At 37.3% G+C, this 24240-nt stretch overlaps 1 protein-coding gene across 1 annotated transcript; it reads right to left on the bottom strand.

Moving 5' to 3' along the window:
- Positions 1-3798: 3798 nt before the first annotated feature.
- On the bottom strand, positions 3799-11461 carry LOC149226503 (putative aquaporin PIP2-8). The gene is made up of 4 exons (XM_089375305.1): positions 11155-11461; positions 10742-11040; positions 4307-4447; positions 3799-4174 (listed from the first exon to the last, which is right to left on the bottom strand). The coding sequence occupies exons 1-4, from the start codon at positions 11432-11434 to the stop codon at positions 4043-4045; spliced, it is 852 nt and encodes a 283-aa protein (XP_089231431.1). The 5' UTR covers positions 11435-11461; the 3' UTR covers positions 3799-4042.
- Positions 11462-24240: the final 12779 nt, after the last annotated feature.

Here is a 24240-nt window from a genome sequence, read left to right as displayed (position 1 = left end):
CCGAATTTCATTCCAACCAGGTGACCTGGAGAAAATCGTCATAATGTTTGTTTTGAGCATCAAATTGAAATTTCGTAAGAAGTTACAGAAAGAGGACAAACTACAGTTTCCTATGTATATTTTTCAGATACTAAGGTCAAAACAGTGACACGTGGCACTTCATACAAGTTCGCTCTTCTGGAAAGGTCTATAACCAGGTCACTGTGGGAGATTTGGCATAACTCATCCTTGGAGAATCCAATTTGGACCAGACTAGTGGCATTGGAAAGAGGACACAAAGGGTTACTGCAGGTCACGATTTCAGAACTAGAAGATCTGAAATTATAGAGTTATAGTCGTTTCAAGATCGAGCTCCTAAAATCATGAAAAAGTGAGATGAGGAAGTTTGATGGCAAGGATCTGATAAATTGGATACTACAAATGGAGAAATATTTTGATCAAAGAATCATTCATTTGTGTAATGTAAAGGAGGTTTCCCCCTCGAAGAGGTTGAATTCTAAGGCGTTGATCTATATTTTCTATCATTTTGTGAGCTGGTTTCATAACAAGTTTGGTGTTGATTATGGTGAAACCTTTGCTCCAATAGCAAGGTTAGATATTGTTAGAACCATTTTTTCCATAGCATCTCAACACAAATGGAAAGTCTATCAAATTGATGTAAAATCTTCCTTTCTAAATGGTATATTGTAGGAAGAAATTTATCGAGAGCAGCCTCCTGGCTTTGAAGTTTCACGACAGGAGCATAAGGTATATAGATTGAAGAAATCTTTGTATGGTTTGAAACAAGCTCCAAGAGCTTGGTACAGTCACATTGACACCTATCTCATCAAAAGTGGTTTTTGCAGAAGCAATCATGAGACAACTTTGTATACCAAAATGCATGAAGGTAAAATTCTTATTGCATGTCTTTATGTAGATGATCTTCTTTGTACAGGAAACATGATGTTAGAAGATTTCAAAGTAGCAATGTAAACAAAGTTTGATATGATAGATCTAGGAGTCATGAAATACTTCTTAGGCATTGAAATTCACCAATCTGCTAATGGCATTTTTGTTGGTCAACAAAAATATGCCACTGATATCATCCAAAAGTTCAAAATGACAAATTGCAAACCTGCAGATACACCAATTTCTCAAGGCACAAAACTGAGGAAAGAAGATGTAGCACCACCAGTTGATTCCACAATGTATAAAATTATAGTTGGTAGTTTGTTGTATCTAACTGCAACTAGACCTAACATTATGTTTGCAGCAAGTTTTGTCTCCAAGTTTATGCAATCACATAAGATCACTCATTGGAAGGTTACAAGAAGGATCTCAAGGTATATTGCAGGTACAATAGACTATGGTTTCTTCTATACACATTCTAAAAATTATTCACTATCAGGTTATACAGACAACAATTATGCAGGGAGTTTAGACGATCGCAAAAGCACTTCAAAGTATGTTTTTCATCTTGGAACTAATTTGATTTCATGGGCATCCAAGAAACAACCAATCGTTTCAATATCTCTAGCAGAGGCAGAATATGTAGTAGCAAATTCAACAATTTTACAACCTGTGTGGTTGATAAGAATATGGAAAGATATTTCAAATATTCAGAAGGAGCCAACTCCAATCTACTGTGATAACAATTCAGTAATTTCTTTATCAAAAAATCATGTTTTCCACAAAAAGAGCAAGCACATTGACACTCGTTTTCATTTCATCCGTAAGCTTGTCAATGATGGGGACATAGTACTTTCTTTTTGTGGTTCCAAAGGTCAACTAGCAGATATTTTCACAAAGCCATTAGGAAAGAATGTATTTGAAATTCAAAGAGAACAATTAGGCATTATAAGTATCTCTAAATGTAACAGTTGAGATTAGGAGGGGATGTTGAGATTTTAATCTCGTTGTTGGTTAGGTGTCATCTCATTTGATTTTGTTGTCTGCTAGGTGTCATAGACAATTCAATTTTACTTCAATTCTACTCCATAGGTGTCGAGTTCTACTTCAGTGATTTATTGTTGATGTTTACAACGTAATCTATTTAACCATTTTGAATATTGAGAAAAACAATCTCCACTCCACATTTTTTTCTCATTCTTTCTCAATACCCACTACTGTAAATGTCTGATCTCCATTATTATCGAATTAATTTCATATCTTGGAGTTTTTGCACCTATGTGGAAAAACCTATCAACTCAGGTGTCAAAACCAACAGAGAGGACAGCCATCTCTGGCTGCTATCCGCGAATGTCAGTTTGACTCATCACAGATAGATAGGAAAACCACGCCACCTGAAATAACCCGCTGGTGGTCCGTAAGGGAGCAGGCTCATCACTCCTGCCAGATGCCTCTGGGTCTTGGGCCGTTAACCTGTTTCCTTACGTCCGAGGAAGACGAGCTCTTAGCCAAGCAGAATCAGTTTTACGGCATACTCCAGGCCGATTTCATATCTTGGAGTTGTGTAAGGAAATAATTTAATATTTTTTATTTTTTTTTAGAAAAAAAAAAAAAAAAATATATATATATATATATATATATATATATATATATATATATATATATATATATATATATATCCAAAAGGAACCCAATATCTCGCTTAACAATTGGAAAGATTTGAATCTTGGATTGGATCTCTCAGTTTTCATAGAACTCACATTACTTGTATAACCAATTCATGGTTGTGTGTGTCCTAGAATAGATTTAGTTCCTATTTTCTAGGAGATGGTTTTTATCTCCTTAAACTTATATATTTCTGATTTAATGATTAATGAGATAGAGCATATTGCTTGGGCCAGTCTCTAGGTGTAGCTTGCTCACTTGTGCACTGCTAGTTTCAGTGTGTAAGTTTCATTCTAGTTTTGTCTTTCCATTTTTTAACATGGTATCATGGCACAGAGAATTGGGTCTGTGGTGAGTATGCCTTGGTGGCTAGATTGAGAGCTTTGGTGGCTGAGTTGTGCCTTGGTGGTTAAGTTGAGCCTTGGTCGCTGAAATCCCTTGTGGTTGAGAGCGTGTAAGCCTTGGTGGCTGATTCAATTGCTTTAGTGACAGAGCATTAAAATTTCGAGGAAGCCTAATCAACGTTGGTTCTTAACTTGTATTCTTTGAATAGCATTTTATTATGTTGTTTTTACACTATTTTTAAAGTCGTGTTTCACACTAATTTAAATTAAATTGTCAAAAAATGTTTATAGCTATCCAAATATTTATGTGACTATGATATTTGTACTTTGTAATGTTGGTGAAGATAAGAAAAGGAAAAATGGTCTAAAAACCCCAAATATACAATGAAATATATTTCCACATTATAAAATCTAGACCATCCATTAATGGAATGGAATTTTTTTAAAATCCTATTCTTAAATAAACCTCGTCAATAATAAGTTACAGCTTTGGAAGACTCGATTAATTAATTTTATGTTGATGCTGTGATCGAGATTTTAGTTGGGATTGATGCTTAGCGCAGGCCCCGATGAGAAATGTCACGCCATTTAATTATGACTGATTTTAATTAAATTAATTTAACGGATAATACTTAGAAATTAGATTTAAAAAGATTAAAATCTTATGAGATTGATTAGAAATGTTATGCCATTTAATTACGATAGCTTTTAATTAAAAAATATTTAACAAGTAATACTTAAAAAATTCAAAGGCTTATGAGCATGATTATAAAGGTTATGCCATTTAATTACGATAGCTTATCATTAAAATTATATTAACAAGTAATACTAAAAAGTAATAATACACAATTACATTTAATACGTATCAGAGGCTCCACAAACTGAACCTTTAAACAACACAAGACCAACAGGACGTTCATGGTATGAAATTAATTTGACAATAAATGACTTATGGAGATCGAGGAATTACATTTAATAGAAATAAAAAGCTTCCGATAATGAAGCTTTAAACAACACAAAGGGACGCAGTTATCAATATTATTATTATTACTAGAATTCCAGAGTGGAGACCTTACAATATAAATGCCCACTTATCAAACCGCTGCAATGTGGGATAATAAGAGATGGCCTGTGAATTTTTCATTCTATATTGCACTGGTGGGGTGGCTACGCAACGATTCCGAGTTTTTCAGACCAAAACCACCCGCTCTTAGAAGATACTTGTGATACGCCGTAGCAACTGCAGCTCCAATCAGCGGACCAGCCGAGAATATCCACTGATGCATTCAATCCATTAAACGACAAGTCACTATTAAATTTCATTTCTATTAATATAAATCTCCTCTTTGAAGTTATTTAGATCAGTAAAATGCAATGCTTCCAAACAGAGAATTATAGATAAATCTTACAAGGTCGTCCCATGATTTTTGATGGCCGTATATCACAGCGGGCCCAAAGCTCCTGGCAGGGTTGATGCCTGTGCCTGTGATGGGAATGGTTGCCAAATGGACCAAGAATACCGCAAGCCCAATTGGAAGTGGGGCCAAAACCTGCATTAACCGCTTATCATATTAGTAATTTCCAAGCTTGAATGAATATTTAACAAGAAGGTTCATATATATAGACAGAGAGTGTTGAATATGTAATTTAAACTGCGCTGACGTACAACGCCCAAAAACCGCTCAGCAAAACCATAAACTATTTTATGCGTATCGGACCGCTTTTGCGTGAAAGTGGTTTCCGTATTTTTGACTCCGATAAAATTTGGTGCAGACGCGTGGCTCTCACCATACGTAAGCAAACGTAATTTTTCGGAAGCTATTGTTCAGTTATGTAATGCCTTCCGATATTCTCCTCCACCGTCAGATCTGCTCCCGCGCTCTCCACCGTCGATTACCTGAAGCTGCATACGGGCCTGCATCAAGTTAATGTTGCGTGGAGTAAAAGATTTTAGGTTGACCGCCGTAAAACAATATAATTAATATGCCCGTAGAAAGTAGATGAAAGTTCTAAATTTTAATTTTTTTTTATATGTCGAAGGTATGGTGCATTTAAAAAAAATGCATGGTCTGGTCAGTGTGTTAAAAATATTTACGACACGTAAAATGTAATTGTGTTTTTTTTTGTTTTGTTTTTAAAAAAAAATGAAAAGGGGTCGTGTGTTGTAATATCTTTTCATGTGATGTGTTGACCAATTGTAATATGTGAGAGCTCGGGGGCAGCGAAAGAGAATAGAGAGAATTTTTGCACAGCAGTGCATGAAGAAATGAACTGAGAGGAGCGCATTTGTTTAGAAATTTTTAAAGCTTCCCTGTGCACAAAAAGATCCTGGAACAAAGGAAACAGAGCATTGCCTCTGTGTGTTTGAATTTCTGTTTTTGGGATTTTCTTAGAAAAATCTCCAACAGTGGTATCAGAGCTGGCTTAGGCTCTTTGAAAGTGTTCAAGAAGCTGAAAGGAGGAGTCTTTTGTTGCAGCAGTAGATCTTCTCCAGCAAAATAAAGTCTCAGGCAAAGGATTCAGGTATTCCAAAAAGTTTTTTTTATGTGTTGCTGAAGAAGCAGTGAGTTGTTTTAAACATACAGTCAAGGATTTAGAGGCATAGATCAGAATGCAAGGAATGGCCAGCACAAGCACTGGTATGGGTATGTTTAACACCCAGCTCCCACAGTTTAATGGGAAAAACTATGACTATTGGGCAATAACCATGACAGCTCTGTTTGCCTCTCAAGATTTATGGGAAATAGTTGAAGATGGTTTTGAAGAACCAGCAGATGAAACTGAGTTCAATGCATTAACTCAGGGAGAGAGAGATCTACTGAAGAGCAATAGGAAGAAGGATTCAAAAGCCCGTGTGTTGTTGTATCTAGCAGTAGACCAGAGTGTGTTTCCAAGGTTAACAGCAGCTAAGACAGCCAATGAAGCATGGCAAACCCTCAAGACAGCCTATCAAGGCATGGAGAGAGTGAAGACAGCAAAACTACAATTGTTGAGGAAGGATTTTGAGAATCTGTGCATGAAGGAGTCAGACAACATTGACTCATTCTTCACACATGTAATTGGTTTGGTCACACAGATAAGGACTCATGGAGAAACCTTTGAAGATAGGAGGATTGTGGAGAAAATATTGAGGGTTTTACCCTCAAAGTTTGATGTGATTGTCACCACCATTGAAGAGACAAAGGATCTCTCAAAATTTTCAGTTGATGAGCTACATCCATCACTGATAACACATGAGCAGAGGTTGAGTAGGAATGAAAACTCATCTCTAGAGCAAGCCTTCAAGACCCAGATGTCCTTTGGAAGAGGAAGAGGTCAAGGCAGAGGAAACAAGAGAGGAAGAGGCAGAAGCCAGAACAGAGGTGGAAGGAACAGTCCAGCTAATGCTCAAGGAAGAGGCAGCAATCCAAATCAGAACCAAAGCCAACGCAGCAGCCAACAAAGAGGACAACATCATGCTCAAGGACAAAGGTATGAAAAATCCAATGTCCAATGCTATTATTGTAAAAAATATGGGCACTATGCCAGTGAATGTAGGAAGAAGGAGCATGATATAAATAATAGACCAAATGCAAATGTTACTAGAGAAAACATCAACCAAAATAATGTGTTGTTAGCTTGTAACATGGCTGAAACAAACAGTGAAGACATATGGTTTTTAGACTCAGGTTGCAGCAACCATATGACAGGAAACATAGCCTTCTTTTCTGCTCTAGATCAGAATGTGAAATCAGAAGTTACACTTGGAACTGATAACAAAATCTCTGTTATGGGAAAAGGGGAGGTAAAAATATTTACAAAGCAAAGAGAAAGGAAAACCATAGCAGATGTCTACTATGTCCCCGGAATGAGATGTAACCTCTTGAGTATTGGACAACTTGTCCATAAGGGGTACAATGTTTTCTTTAAAAACGATGTATGCACCATCATGGATATAGCACCCAGCAAACGATGCATTGCTGAAGTGAAGATGACAAGGAACAGGATGTTCCCTCTCAGGATCAGGGCAGATTTGAAAAACAAAAATGAAATTGCAGCAGTTACCCAAGAGGCTTTCCAAAGCGTGCCAAAGGATGAAAATTGGTTGTGGCACTTGAGATTTGGACATCTCAATTTTGGAGGTCTAAATTTGTTGAGTAGGAAAGGAATGGTAAGAGGATTACCATTGATAGAGAAACCGGACAGCCTATGTGAAGGCTGCATATTGGGAAAACAAAACAGAGAAAGTTTTCCATCAGGCAAAAGCATAAGGGCAAAGGCACCCTTAGAAATCATCCACTCAGATTTATGTGGACCGATGCAAGCTCCATCATTAGCAGGCAGCCAATATTTCCTAACATTCATTGATGATTTTACAAGAAAAACTTGGATATATTTCCTTAAAAACAAAAGTGAAGTGTTTGAGAAATTCCAAAACTTCAAGGCATTTGTGGAGAACCAAAGCGGGCTGCATATAAAAGTTTTGAGAACTGATAGAGGAGGTGAGTATATCTCCAAGGAATTCCTACGATTTTGTAGAGAAAATGGAATTCATAAACAGTTTACAGCAAGGTACACCCCACAGCAAAGTGGAGTTGCTGAAAGGAAGAACAGGACCATCATGGACATGGCGAGGAGCATGCTAAAGGCAAAGCATTTGCCAAATGATTATTGGGCCGAAGCTGTAAATTGTGCAGTGTATATTTTGAACAGGTGTCCTACAAAAGCAGTGATGAACAAGGTGCCAGAAGAAGCATGGAGTGGGAGAAAGCAAGGAATCACCCACATGAGAGTTTTTGGATGTGTGGCATATGCACACATTCCAGATCAGCTAAGGAGGAAGTTGGACAACAAAGGGGAGAAATGCCTTTTCATTGGATACAGTGAGGAATCCAAAGCCTACAGATTGTATATCCCATCCACCAAGAAGTTTTTTGTCAGCAGAGATGTTCAATTCATTGAAGAGGAAGCTTGGGATGGAAGCATAGAGAAAACAATGAATGTTAAAAACTGTTTGTCTCATGATGAAGATGAAGAGGAGGTGGCTGAAATGCATCCCCAAACAGCAGCACCAACACAAGGACAGCAAGGGACACCATTGAGGATAAATGAGAGTGCTTCTCCAAGCACACCACAAGGAGGAAATTCAAGTGCATCTTCAAGCACTTGCACACCAAGTGAAAGAGGTAAGAAATTTAGAAATCTAAGTGACATTTATGATGAAGGAATGAATTCCTTATTTGCCTTGTATTGTCATGTTGATGATCCTATTCATTTTGAGGATGCAATTAAAGATAGGAAATGGATAGAAGCTATGGATGAGGAGATGAATGCCATAGAGAGAAACAAAACATGGGATTTGGTTGAGCTACCAAAAGGCAAAGAAGTCATTGGAGTGAAATGGGTTTACAAGACCAAAAGCAATGCTGAAGGCAAGATAGAAAGGCACAAGGCAAGGCTGGTTGTCAAAGGGTACAAACAGCAGTATGGAAGAGATTATGAGGAGACTTTCGCACCGGTTGCAAGAATGGAAACCGTGAGAGCAGTGCTGTCCATAGCAGCTCAAAACAAATGGAAAGTCTACCAAATGGACGTGAAGTCAGCATTCCTAAATGGAGTGTTAAAGGAAGAGGTTTATGTTGAACAGCCTCTTGGCTATGAGAAGAAAGGTGAAGAGCACAAAGTGTGCAGATTGAAGAAAGCTCTTTATGTGCTGAAGCAAGCGCCAAGAGCATGGTACAACAGAATAGATTCATATCTATTGGATAATGAATTTGACAAGTGTGAAGGAGAACCCACCGTCTACATCAAAGAAAAAGATGGTAAAATTTTGATTGTTGTCTTGTATGTTGATGATGTTATTTTCACAGGTAATGATGATCAGCTCATTGAGAATTTTAAATCAGTCATGAAGGATGAATTTGAAATGACTGACATGGGTTTCTTGAGATACTTCTTAGGCATAGAAGTAGATCAAAATGAAAAAGGAATTTTTATCTCACAAGCTAGATATGTAAATCAAGTGTTGAGCAGATTTAACATGCAAGAGTGCAAGGCAGCGATCACTCCCACAGTAATGGGATTAAAACTCAGCAGAGAGGACAGCAGCAAGGACTTTGATCCTAGTTTGTACAAGAGTATTGTTGGCAGCCTTATGTATTTAACAGCTACTAGGCCTGACATTATGTATGCTGTTAGTCTAATTTCCAAATTCATGGAGAGGCCAAAGGAGGCACATTGGCAGGCAGCCAAAAAAATTTTAAGGTATGTCAAAGGTACTAAAATGTTTGGCATATTATATAGTGAATCAGAACATTCAGATTTGGTTGGATACACTGATAGTGATTGGGCTGGAAGTGTAGATGATCGGAAAAGCACTTCCGGTTATGTTTTTCATATGGGTTCAGGAGCCATTTCATGGGCTTCTAAGAAGCAGTCCATTGTAGCATTATCTACAGCAGAGGCTGAATATGTGGCAGCTACAGCAGCAGCATGTCAAGCATTTTGGATGAGAAGAATGTTGAGGAGCTTAGGCCAAGAGCAGGCAAAAGCGACAGTGATTTTGTGTGACAATAACTCAGCTATTGCATTGTCAAAGAATTATGTGTTTCATAAGAGAACGAAACACATTGATACAAGGTTTCACTACATCAGAGAATTGGTGAACAATGGAGAAATTGTCTTAGAACATTGCAGGACTCAAGAACAGGTAGCAGACATCTTGACAAAGCCTTTGGATCAGAAAAGCTTTGAATTTTTGAGGAAGTGTCTCGGTATGACCGAATGTTCAGCAGTTGAAATTAAAGGGGAGTGTTGAATATGTAATTTAAACTGCGCTGACGTACAACGCCCAAAAACCGCTCAGCAAAACCATAAACCATTTTATGCATATCGGACCGCTTTTGCGTGAAAGTGGTTTCCGTATTTTTGACTCCGATAAAATTTGGTGCAGACGCGTGGCTCTCACCATACGTAAGCAAACGTAATTTTTCGGAAGCTATTGTTCAGTTATGTAATGCCTTCCGATATTCTCCTCCACCGTCAGATCTGCTCCCGCGCTCTCCACCGTCGATTGCCTGAAGCTGCATACGGGCCTGCATCAAGTTAATGTTGCGTGGAGTAAAAGATTTTGGGTTGACCGCCGTAAAACAATATAATTAATATGCCCGTAGAAAGTAGATGAAAGTTTTAAATTTTAATTTTTTTTTATATGTCGAAGGTATGGTGCATTTAAAAAAAGGCATGGTCTGGTCAGTGTGTTAAAAATATTTACGGCACGTAAAATGTAATTGTGTTTTTTTTTGTTTTGTTTTTTTAAAAAAATGAAAAGGGGTCGTGTGTTGTAATATGTTTTCATGTGATGTGTTGACCAATTGTAATATGTGAGAGCTCGGGGGCAGCGAAAGAGAATAGAGAGAATTTGCACAGCAGTGCATGAAGAAAAGAACAGAGAGGAGCGCATTTGTTTAGTAAGCCTGTGTAAGTTTTTTTTACAGCGGTATGTGTAAAAATTAGTTTTACAGCAGTAATGTAAAAAGGGATTTACAACAGTAAACCCAGCTCAGTAAATTCTCATGTGGAGACAGAGTAAATGTTTTGTTGAATGTATTTTTGTGGTGAATCCCTCTCAGCAAAGAGAATGAATATGTATCAGACATATATTTTAATGAATAGAAATGTTTTTATGGTGGTGAAATACTCTGTTCATCAGTAAATTTTTTTAAAGCTTCCCTGTGCACAAAAAGATCCTGGAACAAAGGAAACAGAGCATTGCCTCTGTGTGTTTGAATTTCTGTTTTTGGGATTTTCTCAGAAAAATCTCCAACAGAGAGTTTCAAGGGTGGAATATGGTTTGTATTATGTACAGGAATGTGAGAGTGGTGGGCTTTGCACTTGGGATCTACAGCAGAGAAGACAGTGTAAACCAAGACGAACGTGCCAATGATTTCCGCGAGAAGGGCAGTTCCCTTGGAATAACCGGTAGATACAGAGTTCGATCCTCCTCCGGTGGAGGCAAAAAAGCTCCCCTGCATGCCCCTCACAAGGGCAGTTCCACACAGGGCACCCAGGCATTGAGCTACAATGTACAATAGCGCGCGAGGAAAAGAGACCTTGCGGGCAAGAAACAGTGCAAACGTGACAGCTGGATTGACGTGACCCCCTGGACCCAGGCATTGATTATTAACGTGATTCAATTTAGCCTTTCAATATATATACATGAAATATGAAATCAGATTATGATCAAGGCTGCAGGAATGCACTTCGCTTCTTATAACTGAAATTGCCGATATGCAGTATACGAGAACGGAGATCATTCCTCCGAAAGCGGAGGCTTCTCCCAACAACCCCACTCCGCCGCAGGTACCTTTGCTTCGTTTGTTTTCAACAACGGTTGTGAGTGTTATGTAGAGGAAAAGCAGCGTAGCAACAAACTCAGCCATGGTGGCTCTGTAGAACGACCGCCGCTTCAATTCTAACGAATCCAAAAGAGGGGCGAGGGAATGATCCTCATAATCCCTACTCTCTTGTTCTCCGCCTTCTACTCCCATCGCTGCCATCCTGCTCTTCTCCTTAGCTTAACAACAAAAGCTCTACTGCTAATAATGGCTACTCCACTGTATGGATTTTAGGAAGGCCCTCGGTTAAATAGTACCGAGGAGCGCTAGCGTACCGTAGCCGTCACGACTGTAGAGTATAAGCGAGCTGGATTTGCTGTAACAGTCGGGGGACCCGTCTGGACCGCTCAGCTAAATTCTTGTATGAGGAAGTAAACAACACTGAAGCTATATCGCTTATAGATTATACCTTAAACTTATGTTAAGGTATTCTTGGCTTCTATCCTTGGCTTCTAAATCCCAGAGGTTGCTAGGATATGACATCATCCGGCATTTGCCTGTTCAGATGAGTTCCACTGAGAGATTTCTTGCATCGACATCAATTGCAAATCAAACAAATCGGCGTAATATATGTTGAGTGATGCAAATATGTTTTGGGGATACGGTTCTCAAAGAACATATGGAAAATATGGGAAATTATCTAGAATAGAAATAAACTTTTTAAGCTTGGATATTTCTATAGTAATTAAATTGTTGATATAGTAATTAAATTATTGATGTTGAGGATATTTTTGGAGAACTATGTTATGAATGGTAAATCTTTTACTTATAAGCAAGATTGGAGTCCCTAAAAACTGGGAAAGGATTCACTAGTTAGACCAACATACTTTTTATGACGCATTGTTCTCTTAAAATCCTCAACATCAACAATTTCTTAACATAACAGGCAACAACTCAGCGAGAAATTAAAAACTTCTTAAATTTTAAAAACTTTTGAAAATTAAAAATCTTTAAAGCAACCACAACACAAAAATCTTTGCAATTCTAAGCAAATAAAAATTATAAAACCTCAACATCAACAATTTCTTAAGCTAAGAGGCAACAACTCAGCGAGAAATTAAAAGCTTCTTAAATTTTAAAAACTTTTGAAAATAAATAGTCTTTAAAGCAACCACAACACACAAATCTTTGCAATTCTAAGCAAATAAAAATTATAAATGATTCAAAGTTTTATACTATATAAATATAATAATAAGTAAAAAGTCGTGATTCATTTTAAATCATTTTTTTTAATAAAATCAATCTATATATATAATTAATATTGTCACAATATATTACTTGTTTTATTTATTTAAGTATATTATTGTTATTTTATAAATATTATAATTTTTTAACTTTAGTTTAAGTTGAACTTATTTAAAGTTAAAAGGGATCCATGTTTCATATATGTATTTATTTGGTATATATTCCATGTTTTAAATCAGCGTCCATGTATGTATTTATTTTGAATATGTTTCATGTATTTATAAATTTGTTTTTTTAAGAATATATCAAATAAGTGTTTTTTTACAATTTATATATATATATATATATATAGGTAGTTCGATTGATGATTAAAATAATGTGAAATTTGAGAGATCCAAGGGTCAAATCCCCCTTGTTTTGACTCAGTTTACAGAAGAGGAGGACAGAGATATATATACAAAGACATAGATATTGAAATATTTATTATGTAGATTAACATGCTTTTTTTGTTATTGATATGTTTTTAAATAAATGTCCCCTTAATATTACAAGGAGTCCACTTGCTTATTTCTTTTATATATGATTTCTATTATACCATATATCCATATATATAATTGACATTGAAATATTTTAATTAATAGGCTTATTGAAATATTTTATTTATAATTAGCCCGCAGGGGTTTGGTTTCATGGTTAGCACACGATCTGCTAAGTCGTTCGTGCCGCTATGCAAGTCACAGGTTCAAGTTTCGTCTTACCCTAAGAGGTTGTTCCTTGCAGGCTAGGCGATTCCTCCTAGCTGTTATAGTGACAGCCGGTGGGATTCGACCCCGTATAACGCGAGTACAATACCATCGCCGTTGCCGATTCAGCTAGATATCACGGAAAAGAAATATTTTATTTATAATTCATATTAAAATATTTTCTAAATGTCACATATAAATTTATATATTAAAATATTTTATTTATGATCAATAAAAAAATTATTTCTCTACTATCTCATTATATATTTTATATGGAATTGATACTAACTTATATAAATTAACATTTATTTTATTTAAGGGAACTTAATAATTATATTATCTACTTAATATGTATATTGAAATGTTTTATTTATAGTTCATAGCTAAGCAATTATTTTTTTGTGGTTAATATATTTCTTTTTTAAATACATAGAAGTTCTATTTTAAATTTGGAAAAAATTACACAATAATATCAATAAAACTTTTAAATAAATTAACGAAATATAAATATTTATTTCTCTTTTTTTATTATAACTAATATTGCTATTTTATTAATTAAATATTTGATTGCATTTTAAAATAATTATAATGATGATTAAAAATATAAATAGCTACACATTCTTCCCTACATAATTATAAAATACCACTCTCAATTTAACAATTTTTAAAATGTTATAATATGTAAATAAATATAAACTTAATACATCTCAACCCTTGTGAATTTAATACACCTCAACTCAACTCATGCATATTATCAACATCTTATTAAGTATCATGAGCCCTTGGCTGGGAAGGAGACGACGCGTTTAGGAGTACTTCGTGAGAGTTTAGGGTAAAAAACCCTAGTTTTACTGCAGTAACTCTCTGCAGGCAGCTGGACCTGGACGATCGTCGACCAACAAATCTCCGTTTCCATTGCAACCGCATCTGTCACCATCTGTCGACAGTTATAGCTAACAACATGGGCGATGTTATGGAAGCCGAGGACCTCGATTATTCCAAGGACCCTTTCCCCGACCGCGTCATTTTTGGAAACCCTAGCCTCAGTTCGCCAGCATCTGGCTCAGCTCCCCCATCCAGTCTTGCTCCGTCAAGCTCTTCGCCGGTGGTTTCCTATACAAGACTTAGTACCACTCCTTTGTTTTTCGGATCTCTGTGCATTGAATCCCCTGCACTGGATTGCCCTCCTTTATCGCCTGGAACCCTCCATTTCCTCACTGCAAATACTCCACCCTAGCCCTCTTTTGACCTGAATCCGCCGACCGTCCATCTTTAGCCATCCTCTTCGAGATTTTTCACAACATCACCTGAAGACTTACATGCTTTCGGAGCTCCAAACCCTCCCATCTCTACTAGCTATCCATCGAGTTGTTTTGAAACCCCTGCGGTGAAGGTCAAGTCAGCGACACAAACCACTCAGTAGGGTTCACCTGATCCACTATTGGATCATCCATCTACCCCTTGTACTGGAAAGCGAAAAGCGAAGTGTGTGAGGGATACCGCAAAGGACATCACTATTCGTTTTGGTGAGAGCTGTGCAATTGGGGAAGCTGCACTCATGGCAAGCACTATTTTGGTCGGACATGTTTGTGGCCGTGCTTATTCTGCAGTTAGACTCACCCTATGGGTCCATGAGATTTGGGGATATTTGCTCAAGGAACTACCTGAGGTGCAGATATTGCCCAAGGGCTGGTTCGCACTCCATTTTGCAAAAGAAAATTATACAGACGTAGTCCTTGCTAGGTACTGGCACATCGAGATGGCTCTTGTGCTCCTCAAGTGATGGAGTCCCTTCTTTGACCCAGAGAGGGAGCAAATACGAGCAGGGCCACTCTGGGTTAGTCTGCCAGGGCTTCCTCTACAGTACTGGTGTGAGGAGGTTTTTGTCAGAATTGGAAATGCTCTTGGCACCTACCTGGACCATGACAAAACATATGTGCAATCGAAGAATAGAACCCTTGCTCGCATTTTGGTACACTTGGACACTCGTGAAGGCCTGGAAGTGAAAATCACTCTTCAATGAGGAAATACACCAGGGTTCAGATCCTGGACTACTAAGGAGTTCCCTTCCGATGTAGGTGATGTCACAAAGTAGGGCATATCTTCAAAGACTGCCCACTCATCAAAAAACCAGAGGACCCTCCGAGGGCGACTACTACAACTACAGGGAATGATGGGCCGGTTCTGCATCGCTCTCCTAGTTCAGGTCCTGCTCCCCCAGTCAGCATCATCCCCCCAAAGATGGTGGAAGCAGTACACAGAACGCCATCGCCTCCTCTCACTAGAGCTCGAGCTGTAGCAGAGGCCAAAAAATTATCAGGTATTTCTCTGACCTCTTGCCCTACCTCTTTTGCATATTTCTAATCTATTTTCACTTCCACCATATATACTTCTACAGCACACTGCACTTTGGCTTCGACATTACCTTCCATTGCCATCACCACTCCATCTTTGCCCTCTCTATCATCCATTTCTTCCTCCCCTTCATCAAGCGGGATATCTGCATCTCACAATTACAACCTTCATTCCCGTACTCTCCCTGGTGGTACCTTGTCTCAGATAGCTGGTTTGGGACTCACCCAACTTGGTTCTGTCATCCTTACATCCCGAGGGAGGAAATCAAACCTTTCCAAAGCCATTAAACAGGTAGGGGCTGAGGTCGTATCTGGTAGGAAATCCACTCTTGATGGGGTTCTTAGAGCACTGAACACCCAGGGTAGGGTTCCCCCATGAAGTGTCTCTCATTCAATTGTAGAGGCATGACTAGAGCCTCCAAGAAACTAGCCTTGCACAGACTTTTTGAAGTAGAGCCTTCTCACATTATCATGCTCTAAGAAACCCTAGGTGAGGCTGATATCATCTCCAGCTCTTTATCTATTGGATGGAATTTTTTGGCCATGGATGCAGTGGGTCAATCAGGGGGCCTAGCCATTGGCTACAATCCTTGGAACATCTAGGTTTTAGCATTTGGGGTGGCAAGGGTTTTATTGGCCTAGATATTTTCTCTGCGAAGCTTGGTATTAAGTTGAGGGTTATCAACATATATGGTCCCTGTCAACAACGGGAAATCTTCTGGCATCACCTATTAAACCTATCAATTTTTTTTCCTGATCACATCATTCTAGGGGGAGATCTCAATTTCTCTCTGGGTTTTGGAATGTCTTGGGGATCACAAGCACAAGTGGACTCTATCACTAGATATATGTCTAACCTCCTGGATCAACATAACTTGGCGGATATTCCCATGAATAAGCCTCTCCCTACTTGGTGAAACAGAAGGGTGGGCGAAGCTGCAATTGCAATAAGATTAGATCGTTTTCTGATAAAGGCCCCCTTATGAACCAACTGCATCACTACAAACAATGGGTGGGCACAGGGGGCATCTTAGATCACTCCCCCATTTATCTGGAGGTGTTTAGCCCCCATCCTAAACCAAAAGCTCCATTTAAATTTAACCATGTTTGGCTTCAGGATCCTGAATACATTAACATGGTCTCGGAATTCTAGACTACCAACCCGATTGATATACATGATTCCTTGACAAAGGGTTTCTGTTACAACTTGACCTAGCTTAAGCATTTATCTATCAACTGGGAAAAAGAGAAACATCAAAGGGAGGAGCAGCTTTTATCACATATTGAATCTGAGTTGAGTACATTTCCTGATGATCAAAACCTGGGTTTTGCCTCAGCAGCCGAAAAAGCCTACTTGATTGAGCTACAAAACCAAAAGGCAAGGATATTGAGGGAGAAAAAGGAATCTTGCCACCTTAGAAGCAGATATATATGGTTAAAAGTTCGAGATGAAAACAGTAGATTCTTTCAGAACTTTGCTTAAGGTAGAAAAGTTTCAAACACAATTTGGAATTTACCTCTACCTGATGGGGGAGTGGCTGACACCTTCAACAAACTCTCTCATCTTGCCACCATTCATTTTAGGAGTCTTTTCAAAAGCCCTCCTGGGTCAAATCTGGCTGATATCATCAATGTGGCAGGCCATTTTCCCAGGTTTGTAAATGAAGATGAGGCCAAGGAGTTAATTGCCCCTATTACGGTAGGCGAACTGGAGGGTACGCTGAAATGGTTCAAAAAGGACAAGAATCCTGGTCCGGACGGGTGGACGATAGAATTCTATCTTGCTTTCTATGAACTTCTGGGGAATGTTCTATTAAAATTTTTGGAAGAATGCAAAGTATCCAGATCTTTATACACTGCTGTAAATTCGACCTTTATTGCCCTTATCCCGAAATCTGATACTCCATCCTCTTTGAATGACTATAGGTGTATCTCACTGTGCAACTGTCTGTATATAATCATATCAAAGGTCATTACAAATTTTCTTCGACCCATTCTGTCTTGACATGTTGCTCCCCAACAATTTGCCTTTCTTGAGCATCACTGGATCCATGAAGCCATTGGCTCGACACAAGAGGCCATCCACTCGATCTAGACTAAACACCTAAAGGGCATCATATTAAAGATCGATCTGGCTAAAGCCTTTGACCGTGTCAGTTGGCTCTACATCAAAATGCTCCTTATTCACCTGGAATTCCCCCATGATTTCATTGCTTGGATTATGGCCTGCATCACCTCCCCTACCTACAGTGTCCTCATCAATGGATATACCTCCCATTTCTTTCATGCTGAGAGGTGACTCAGACAGGGTTGCCCCCTCTCCCCTCTTCTCTTTCTGATTGTCATGGATGGGCTCAGCCATTTACTAGCCTCTGCCAATAGAGACGGCAGCCTACGTGGTCTCAAGATTACTGATTTTTGCTTTCTCACACATCTCCTTTTTGTGGATGATGTTCTCATTTTCCTGGATGGGATCATTCGAGACTCTCTCACTTTCTCCAAACTTCTCTCCCTATTCTCATCGACTACAGGTATGCAAACAAATCGTGGAAAATCTAACATCACCTTGGCCCTCACCTCCATCCAGGAGTCTCAACTTGCACAACATCACTTCCCTTATTGTATCATTCCTCTGGACAGGGGTTTGAAATATTTAGGATTCTGGATTAAGCCTCTCAGCCAGAAAATTGCAGACTGGGTCTGGCTTTTCACCAAGATGGAGAAAAGGATTTCTAACTGGAGTCATAGATATTTATCCAAGGCTGGCAGACTTGTGCTCATCAAATATGTACTTGAGGCCACCCCTGTCTTCTGGATGGCACTAGCATGGATCCCTAGGAACATTCTGGCCTGATTACAACAACTCTGTAGTAGATATCTATGGAATGGCCACCAAGACAAAAATATCCTTACTTGGATCAGCTGGAATAAGATTGCCTTGCCTAACAAATGTTGAGGTTGGGGTCTAAAAGACCTCCCCATATTTCCTCAAGCCCTGGCTGCAAAAATGGGCTGGACTCTACTGACTGGGAAAAATCTGTGGACTACAATCACATATCACAAGTACATTTGGCCACAACAAATTATGGATTGGGTCCGATTGCCCAACTGGCCCTAAACTGGTATTTCATTAGTATGGAAGGTTCTGCTACACTCTCTTGCTAGCATCAGGGACAACCTCATCTGGAGAATAAATGATGGAACAAAGGCTCGCATAGGATTGGATCCCTGGACTGGAGGTGGAGGTAGATTCCAGTTATCAAGAGATCTCATCCAGCACCTTCATTCACATGAGATCAAGGTTATAGCACATATAGTGGATCCTCTCAGCACCAACATTTTCTCTCAAGGATGGAAATCAACCTTACAGCTTGATATTCCCCCACAGTGGCAGCAGGAATGGCAGGAATACACAAATGCACTATGTGAATCACACATCAGGATCAAAGAAGGACCAGATGAACTGATCTGGAGTCTTGCAGAGAATGGTATCTATTCACCAAAGACCGGATATCTCAATCTGATCTCACACAAACAGTCGGAGCAGACAGTTTTTGGTGGAAGAGCATCTGGAAATCAGTATCACCCCTGAGAACTAGGTTGCTCTTTTGGTGTATCCTCAGAGACAAAATTCCCACGTGTGAGTCACTTACCCACCAATCTTTCCATGGTCCTCACTGGTGTGTCTTATGTAAGAATTCATCTAAATCGACCCCTCACTTATTTCTACATTGCACCTCCCTGATCAATCTTTGGCAAAATATCTACTCTACAATTCATATCACCGGGCGTTGGGAGGGAGATAACATTGGTCGAGCATGGGAAAGCTGGTGTAATCTTCATCAAGGAACTACATTACAATGCCTTCCCTTAATCATTTGCCGGCATATATGAATGGCTCAGAACTGAATTATATTCGATGACAGACCTGTTTGCTGGCGTCATATCACTGCTCAAATTATATCTGCCTATCATGAGTTTCCTGAGCCTCACAAATCTCAACCCCGTAGACCACATGATCCTGCTCCTATTGATAAAAATTCCCCATGGGCCTTTTTTGATGGTGTTGCACAGCATCATGGATGTGGCGGTGGTTTCATTCTTTACATTAATGAACAACATTACTACAAAGTAAAGATGGGGTTGGGTGAGGGCACAAATAATTTTGCAGAGCTCATTACACTCTGTCACCTACTGCATTTCTCACTTGGTCATAATTGCACAAATTTGAATATATATGGCGATTCAAAAATCATAATAAATTGGTTCAATAATATTATTATTTGTCACTCACACACACTTAGTAATATTCTAGATGAAGTAAATCTTTTCAAGGCTAAGTTTAACACTATTTCATGCAATCACATTTACAGGGAACATAACAGCAGTGCTGACGGGCTTTCCAAGGAGGCCACGGTACTTCCCCGAGGAGAGTGGATGATACAGGAACAGCGAGGCCCCAATGGATACCATTACTATCATCGGCCCTACATTGATCAACACTATCACAGAGCAGAGAGCCCTTAGACTGCAGTTGATTTTTTGGCAAATTTTGATGTATTCACTTGGCTCATACATTGTACATACTTTTCACGCAAGCTACATCTTTAGTGTATATAAGCAAGAACTATTAGCAACGACATCACCCTGCATGGTGTCTGTGGAATCTACTGTAGATGACAGACATATTTATAGCTCCTTTTATATGTTTTTTTATTATAGTGAACAGTGACTGAACACCCTGCGTGGTGATGATTGCACAAAAAACTCATAGTTTTTGACAAACTGAAACAGCTTTTGAAATACCCATAGTGGCAAAGATTGATATGGCATATGCTGATAGGATCTACAATATGTAATTTTTCAATCATAATGAAAGACTACAATTTTTCCAGTGGAAAAAATTATCATGAGCCCTTTTTAATCATCTAAAGCTAACTTACTCAACTAGTGCATATTATCAAGTACTATCATATTAAGTGTCATGAGCCCTTTTCAATCATCTAAAACTAACTTAATTGTTATTACTCTAATTTATTTTTTATTTATTAATGTTAAAAATTCAAATCCTTAAATCATATTACCTCATCTTACGGAAAATGTATTAATTCATGTTAAAAATTCAAAACTGCAAAATCATATTACCTCATCTTACGGAAAATGTATTAATTCATGTTAAAAATTCAAAACCGCAAAATCATATTACCTCATCTTACGGAAAATGTATTAGAAATAAGTATAGTATATAAGTTTTAAACATGAAGTGAGAAGAGTATATAAATTCTCAAGAAAGATTGAAAAATAATTAATGGAAAATATATAATATATAAGGTTTTATAGCGAAAATATTTAATTTAGAAAACTAGCCAATCTTAGAGTTATAACTTTCTTTTCTTATCGTTAGATTAACATCAACATTCAGAATAGAATATATAAGTATGATGTGTCTTCTAAAATCAAAATCTATTACACTACTAGATTATAATCTATTTCATTAAATAGATATATATTAAAATTATGAAAATTACCAAAACCCCCAACCCCTTAATCATATTTCATTAAATGGATATATATTACAATTTTGAAAAATACCAACCCCTCCTATCATCCACACCACCCTAGATGTGTAGCCGCTATGATCCCCCTAATGTATACAAAAAAAAACATGTGGTAATAAATATATAAAGACATGCAACACATTCATATTTCATTAAATGGATATATATATTACAATTTTGAAAAATACCAACCCCTCCTATCATCCACCCCAAATGTGTAGTTGCTATGATCCCCTAATGTATACAAAAAACATGTGGTAATAAATATATAAAGACATTCAACACATTTCCAATTAGAAGACACTCAAGAACACCATAAAGAAGCTAAACTCACTTGAGGACAGATTTATTATATCTAATATATCTTTGAACACACAATACAGTCTCATAACTATAGCAATGGGACATGTATAATAGATAAGCATAACAACTAATTACAATTGGATGAAAATTACACCTAAGTGATTATAATTCACACTTACATTAGAAAACAACATTTTCTAGAAGAATGCATTGAAAAAATACATTTCTCCTATTAACTCTAAGACTTCCCCTTAAATGAGAAATGGATTCTCTACCACACATAACTTGTCTCTATATAATTTAAACTTAGTCTTTCCTAGAGGGATTAATAAATATGTGTATCACATTATCATTTGGATTACAATAGATCGATGACTATAAAATGATCTGCTTCAATATGATTTAATATAGCATGGTTGAGACTAGGTTGTTTGCTAGTTTGATAGAGCTTTGATTTTCACATTTGATGATGGCTGGTCCAATTTTATTTCCCCCATGTCTTCAAGGATTCATTTTAGTGAAATTTATTCATTGGTAGCACTACATAAGGCTTTGTAATTAGCTTCAATGGAAGACAAAGAAACAATGGACTATTTACTGCTACTCCATGATACAATTCCTTATCCAATACTAAATGCATAACCAATGATGGAATTATTTTTATCTAGATATATTGCCCAATCAAAATCTGAATAACTTGTCAATTCAACATGCAAATCATTAATATATTCAATATCAACATTTTTGGTGTTTTTCAACTATCGAACTCGTAGCCACTTTCCAATGAGTGCCATGTAGCTTAGAAATGAATTGACTAAGTATGCTTTACTGAATATGCAATATTTGACCAGCTTGTAGTTAAGCAATTGAAACATCCCACAAAATATTGATATTAAGTACCATTCACTTCCTTTGTTTCATCATCGTTGTTGAGCTTAACATTCTTCTCTAATGGTGTAAACATTCATTTACATCCATTCGTATTAAACCTTTTAGTTAACCACTATGTATATTTACGTTGTGGGATCAAATTTTTACCCTCATCTCTTCATATCTCAAGCCCTATATAAAAATGCAATTTTCCAAGGTCCTTCATCTCAAATTATTTCAACAAACATCTTTTTCTCTTCTCAATTAACTTACTGGAATTTCTTGATATGAAAATATCATCAACATGTAAATAAATCAAAGAAATGTATCCCTTTCTTTTAACAAAACCTTGTTGAAGGAAGAAGGCATCCACCTTCACATACCAATACTTGGATTCCCATTTTAGTTCAAATAATTTTTTCTTTAGCCTACAAACAAGATGTTCTTGTCCTTGCTTTACAAACCTTCGTGTTTAACAAGATAAACTTCTTCCTTTAATTATCCATTCAAGAATGTTGACTTAACATGTAATTGATGTAGCTCCCAATTTTGTTTAGTAGCCAATGCAATCATCATCCTAAGGGTGTCCATTTTACTTATAGGTGCAAAAGTGTCTTCATATTATATTCCTTATTTTTCATAATAACCCTTTGGAACCAATATTGCCTTATATTGTTCTATGCTACCATCAACATTAAATTTTTGGACTTGTACAAATACTTTGAACTATAGGGACTTTATTCTTAGGAAACTCTGTTAACCGACATGTTTCATTTTTTATAATTTTGTTATACTATTCTTTCAAAGCATCCATCCATTCTTTATGATCCTCATCATCTTCCATTGTTATATATGGAGGACTTTGTTGTGTATTTTATACATTAGTAGTGCCAAAGTAGTATTTTCTTGCCTTGGTGACTTGATTTGTTTATATCTTCATTTTTTTTTCATTTGAATGGGGTCTCTCACATTTTCTATTACAAATCTATATATTTTTCTTAAGTTATTTCAAATCTATATATTTTTCTTAATATTTTCAAATTATAGTAGTTAATGTTGGTTCACATGAATTTTTTTGGTTGACATCCTTGTCCTACTACATCAATTCGCGGTTTTTTCCAATGGTCATATAGATTTGTGTGGGGCCTGTCATTTTTGAATTGCAAATATGGAACAGAAGGAATATGATCCCTACTCCTAGATTGGGGTTGTCTATAATTTTTCCTAGTGTCAAGTCATTAGTCCTGACATTAAGGTTCTAGAGACCTCTAAAGGAAAGTTGAGGAGCATATTTAAACTATGGATTGTTGAAGCTTATCTATTTCTTGACAAGCACATAGAGTGGTGTTTCTCCCACACTTATTTAACTAGTGTGGTGCTTGCAATTGTAAATTTGTTTCTATTTTCATCATTTTCATGGGTTAAGTTTAGATAAAAGGTGGCCTCATCGATTCTCTTTATTAGATAGTGGATAATGACCATTTCTCTACATGTGCACCGCTAACATGGCCTCTCTCACATTTTTTGTTGATTGTATTAACATAGAACTCATGCCTTGACTATCTTGTAGAAGAGTCATTCTCAAAGCACCATTTTTTCATATCACATTCATGAGTTCAAAATAAAATTTTGGTTTTTGACAAGTAGCCCTCAAAGAGAAAGATTTCATCAACGTAATATTCATGGCATATCCATTTGATTCATTTTTGAAATTCTTACATATTGGGTCAAAGATATCCTTTTAAAAATATTTTTTCTAAATCACTTTTGCAAGAAACTCTACTTTGTTTAGGCTAGTGGAAACACATAACCGACTTCATGATTTTACCAATATATCAACATCAATAAAATCTTGAGAGAAATTCATGAGAAGAAGGAAACTAATCAACTTTGTAATGACATCCTTAACTTGCACTTTGTCATTTTTTTCTTGTGAATAGAGGATTAAGAACTCA

This window comes from Pinus tabuliformis, chromosome J, assembly GCF_031772625.1.
Source record: "Pinus tabuliformis cultivar Carrire ecotype Pingquan chromosome J, CPIR1, whole genome shotgun sequence".
In the NCBI taxonomy this organism is placed as follows: domain Eukaryota; kingdom Viridiplantae; phylum Streptophyta; class Pinopsida; order Pinales; family Pinaceae; genus Pinus; species Pinus tabuliformis.
The sequence above is the reverse complement of the archived record's forward strand: the minus strand, read 5'-3'. Positions and strand labels throughout refer to the sequence as shown.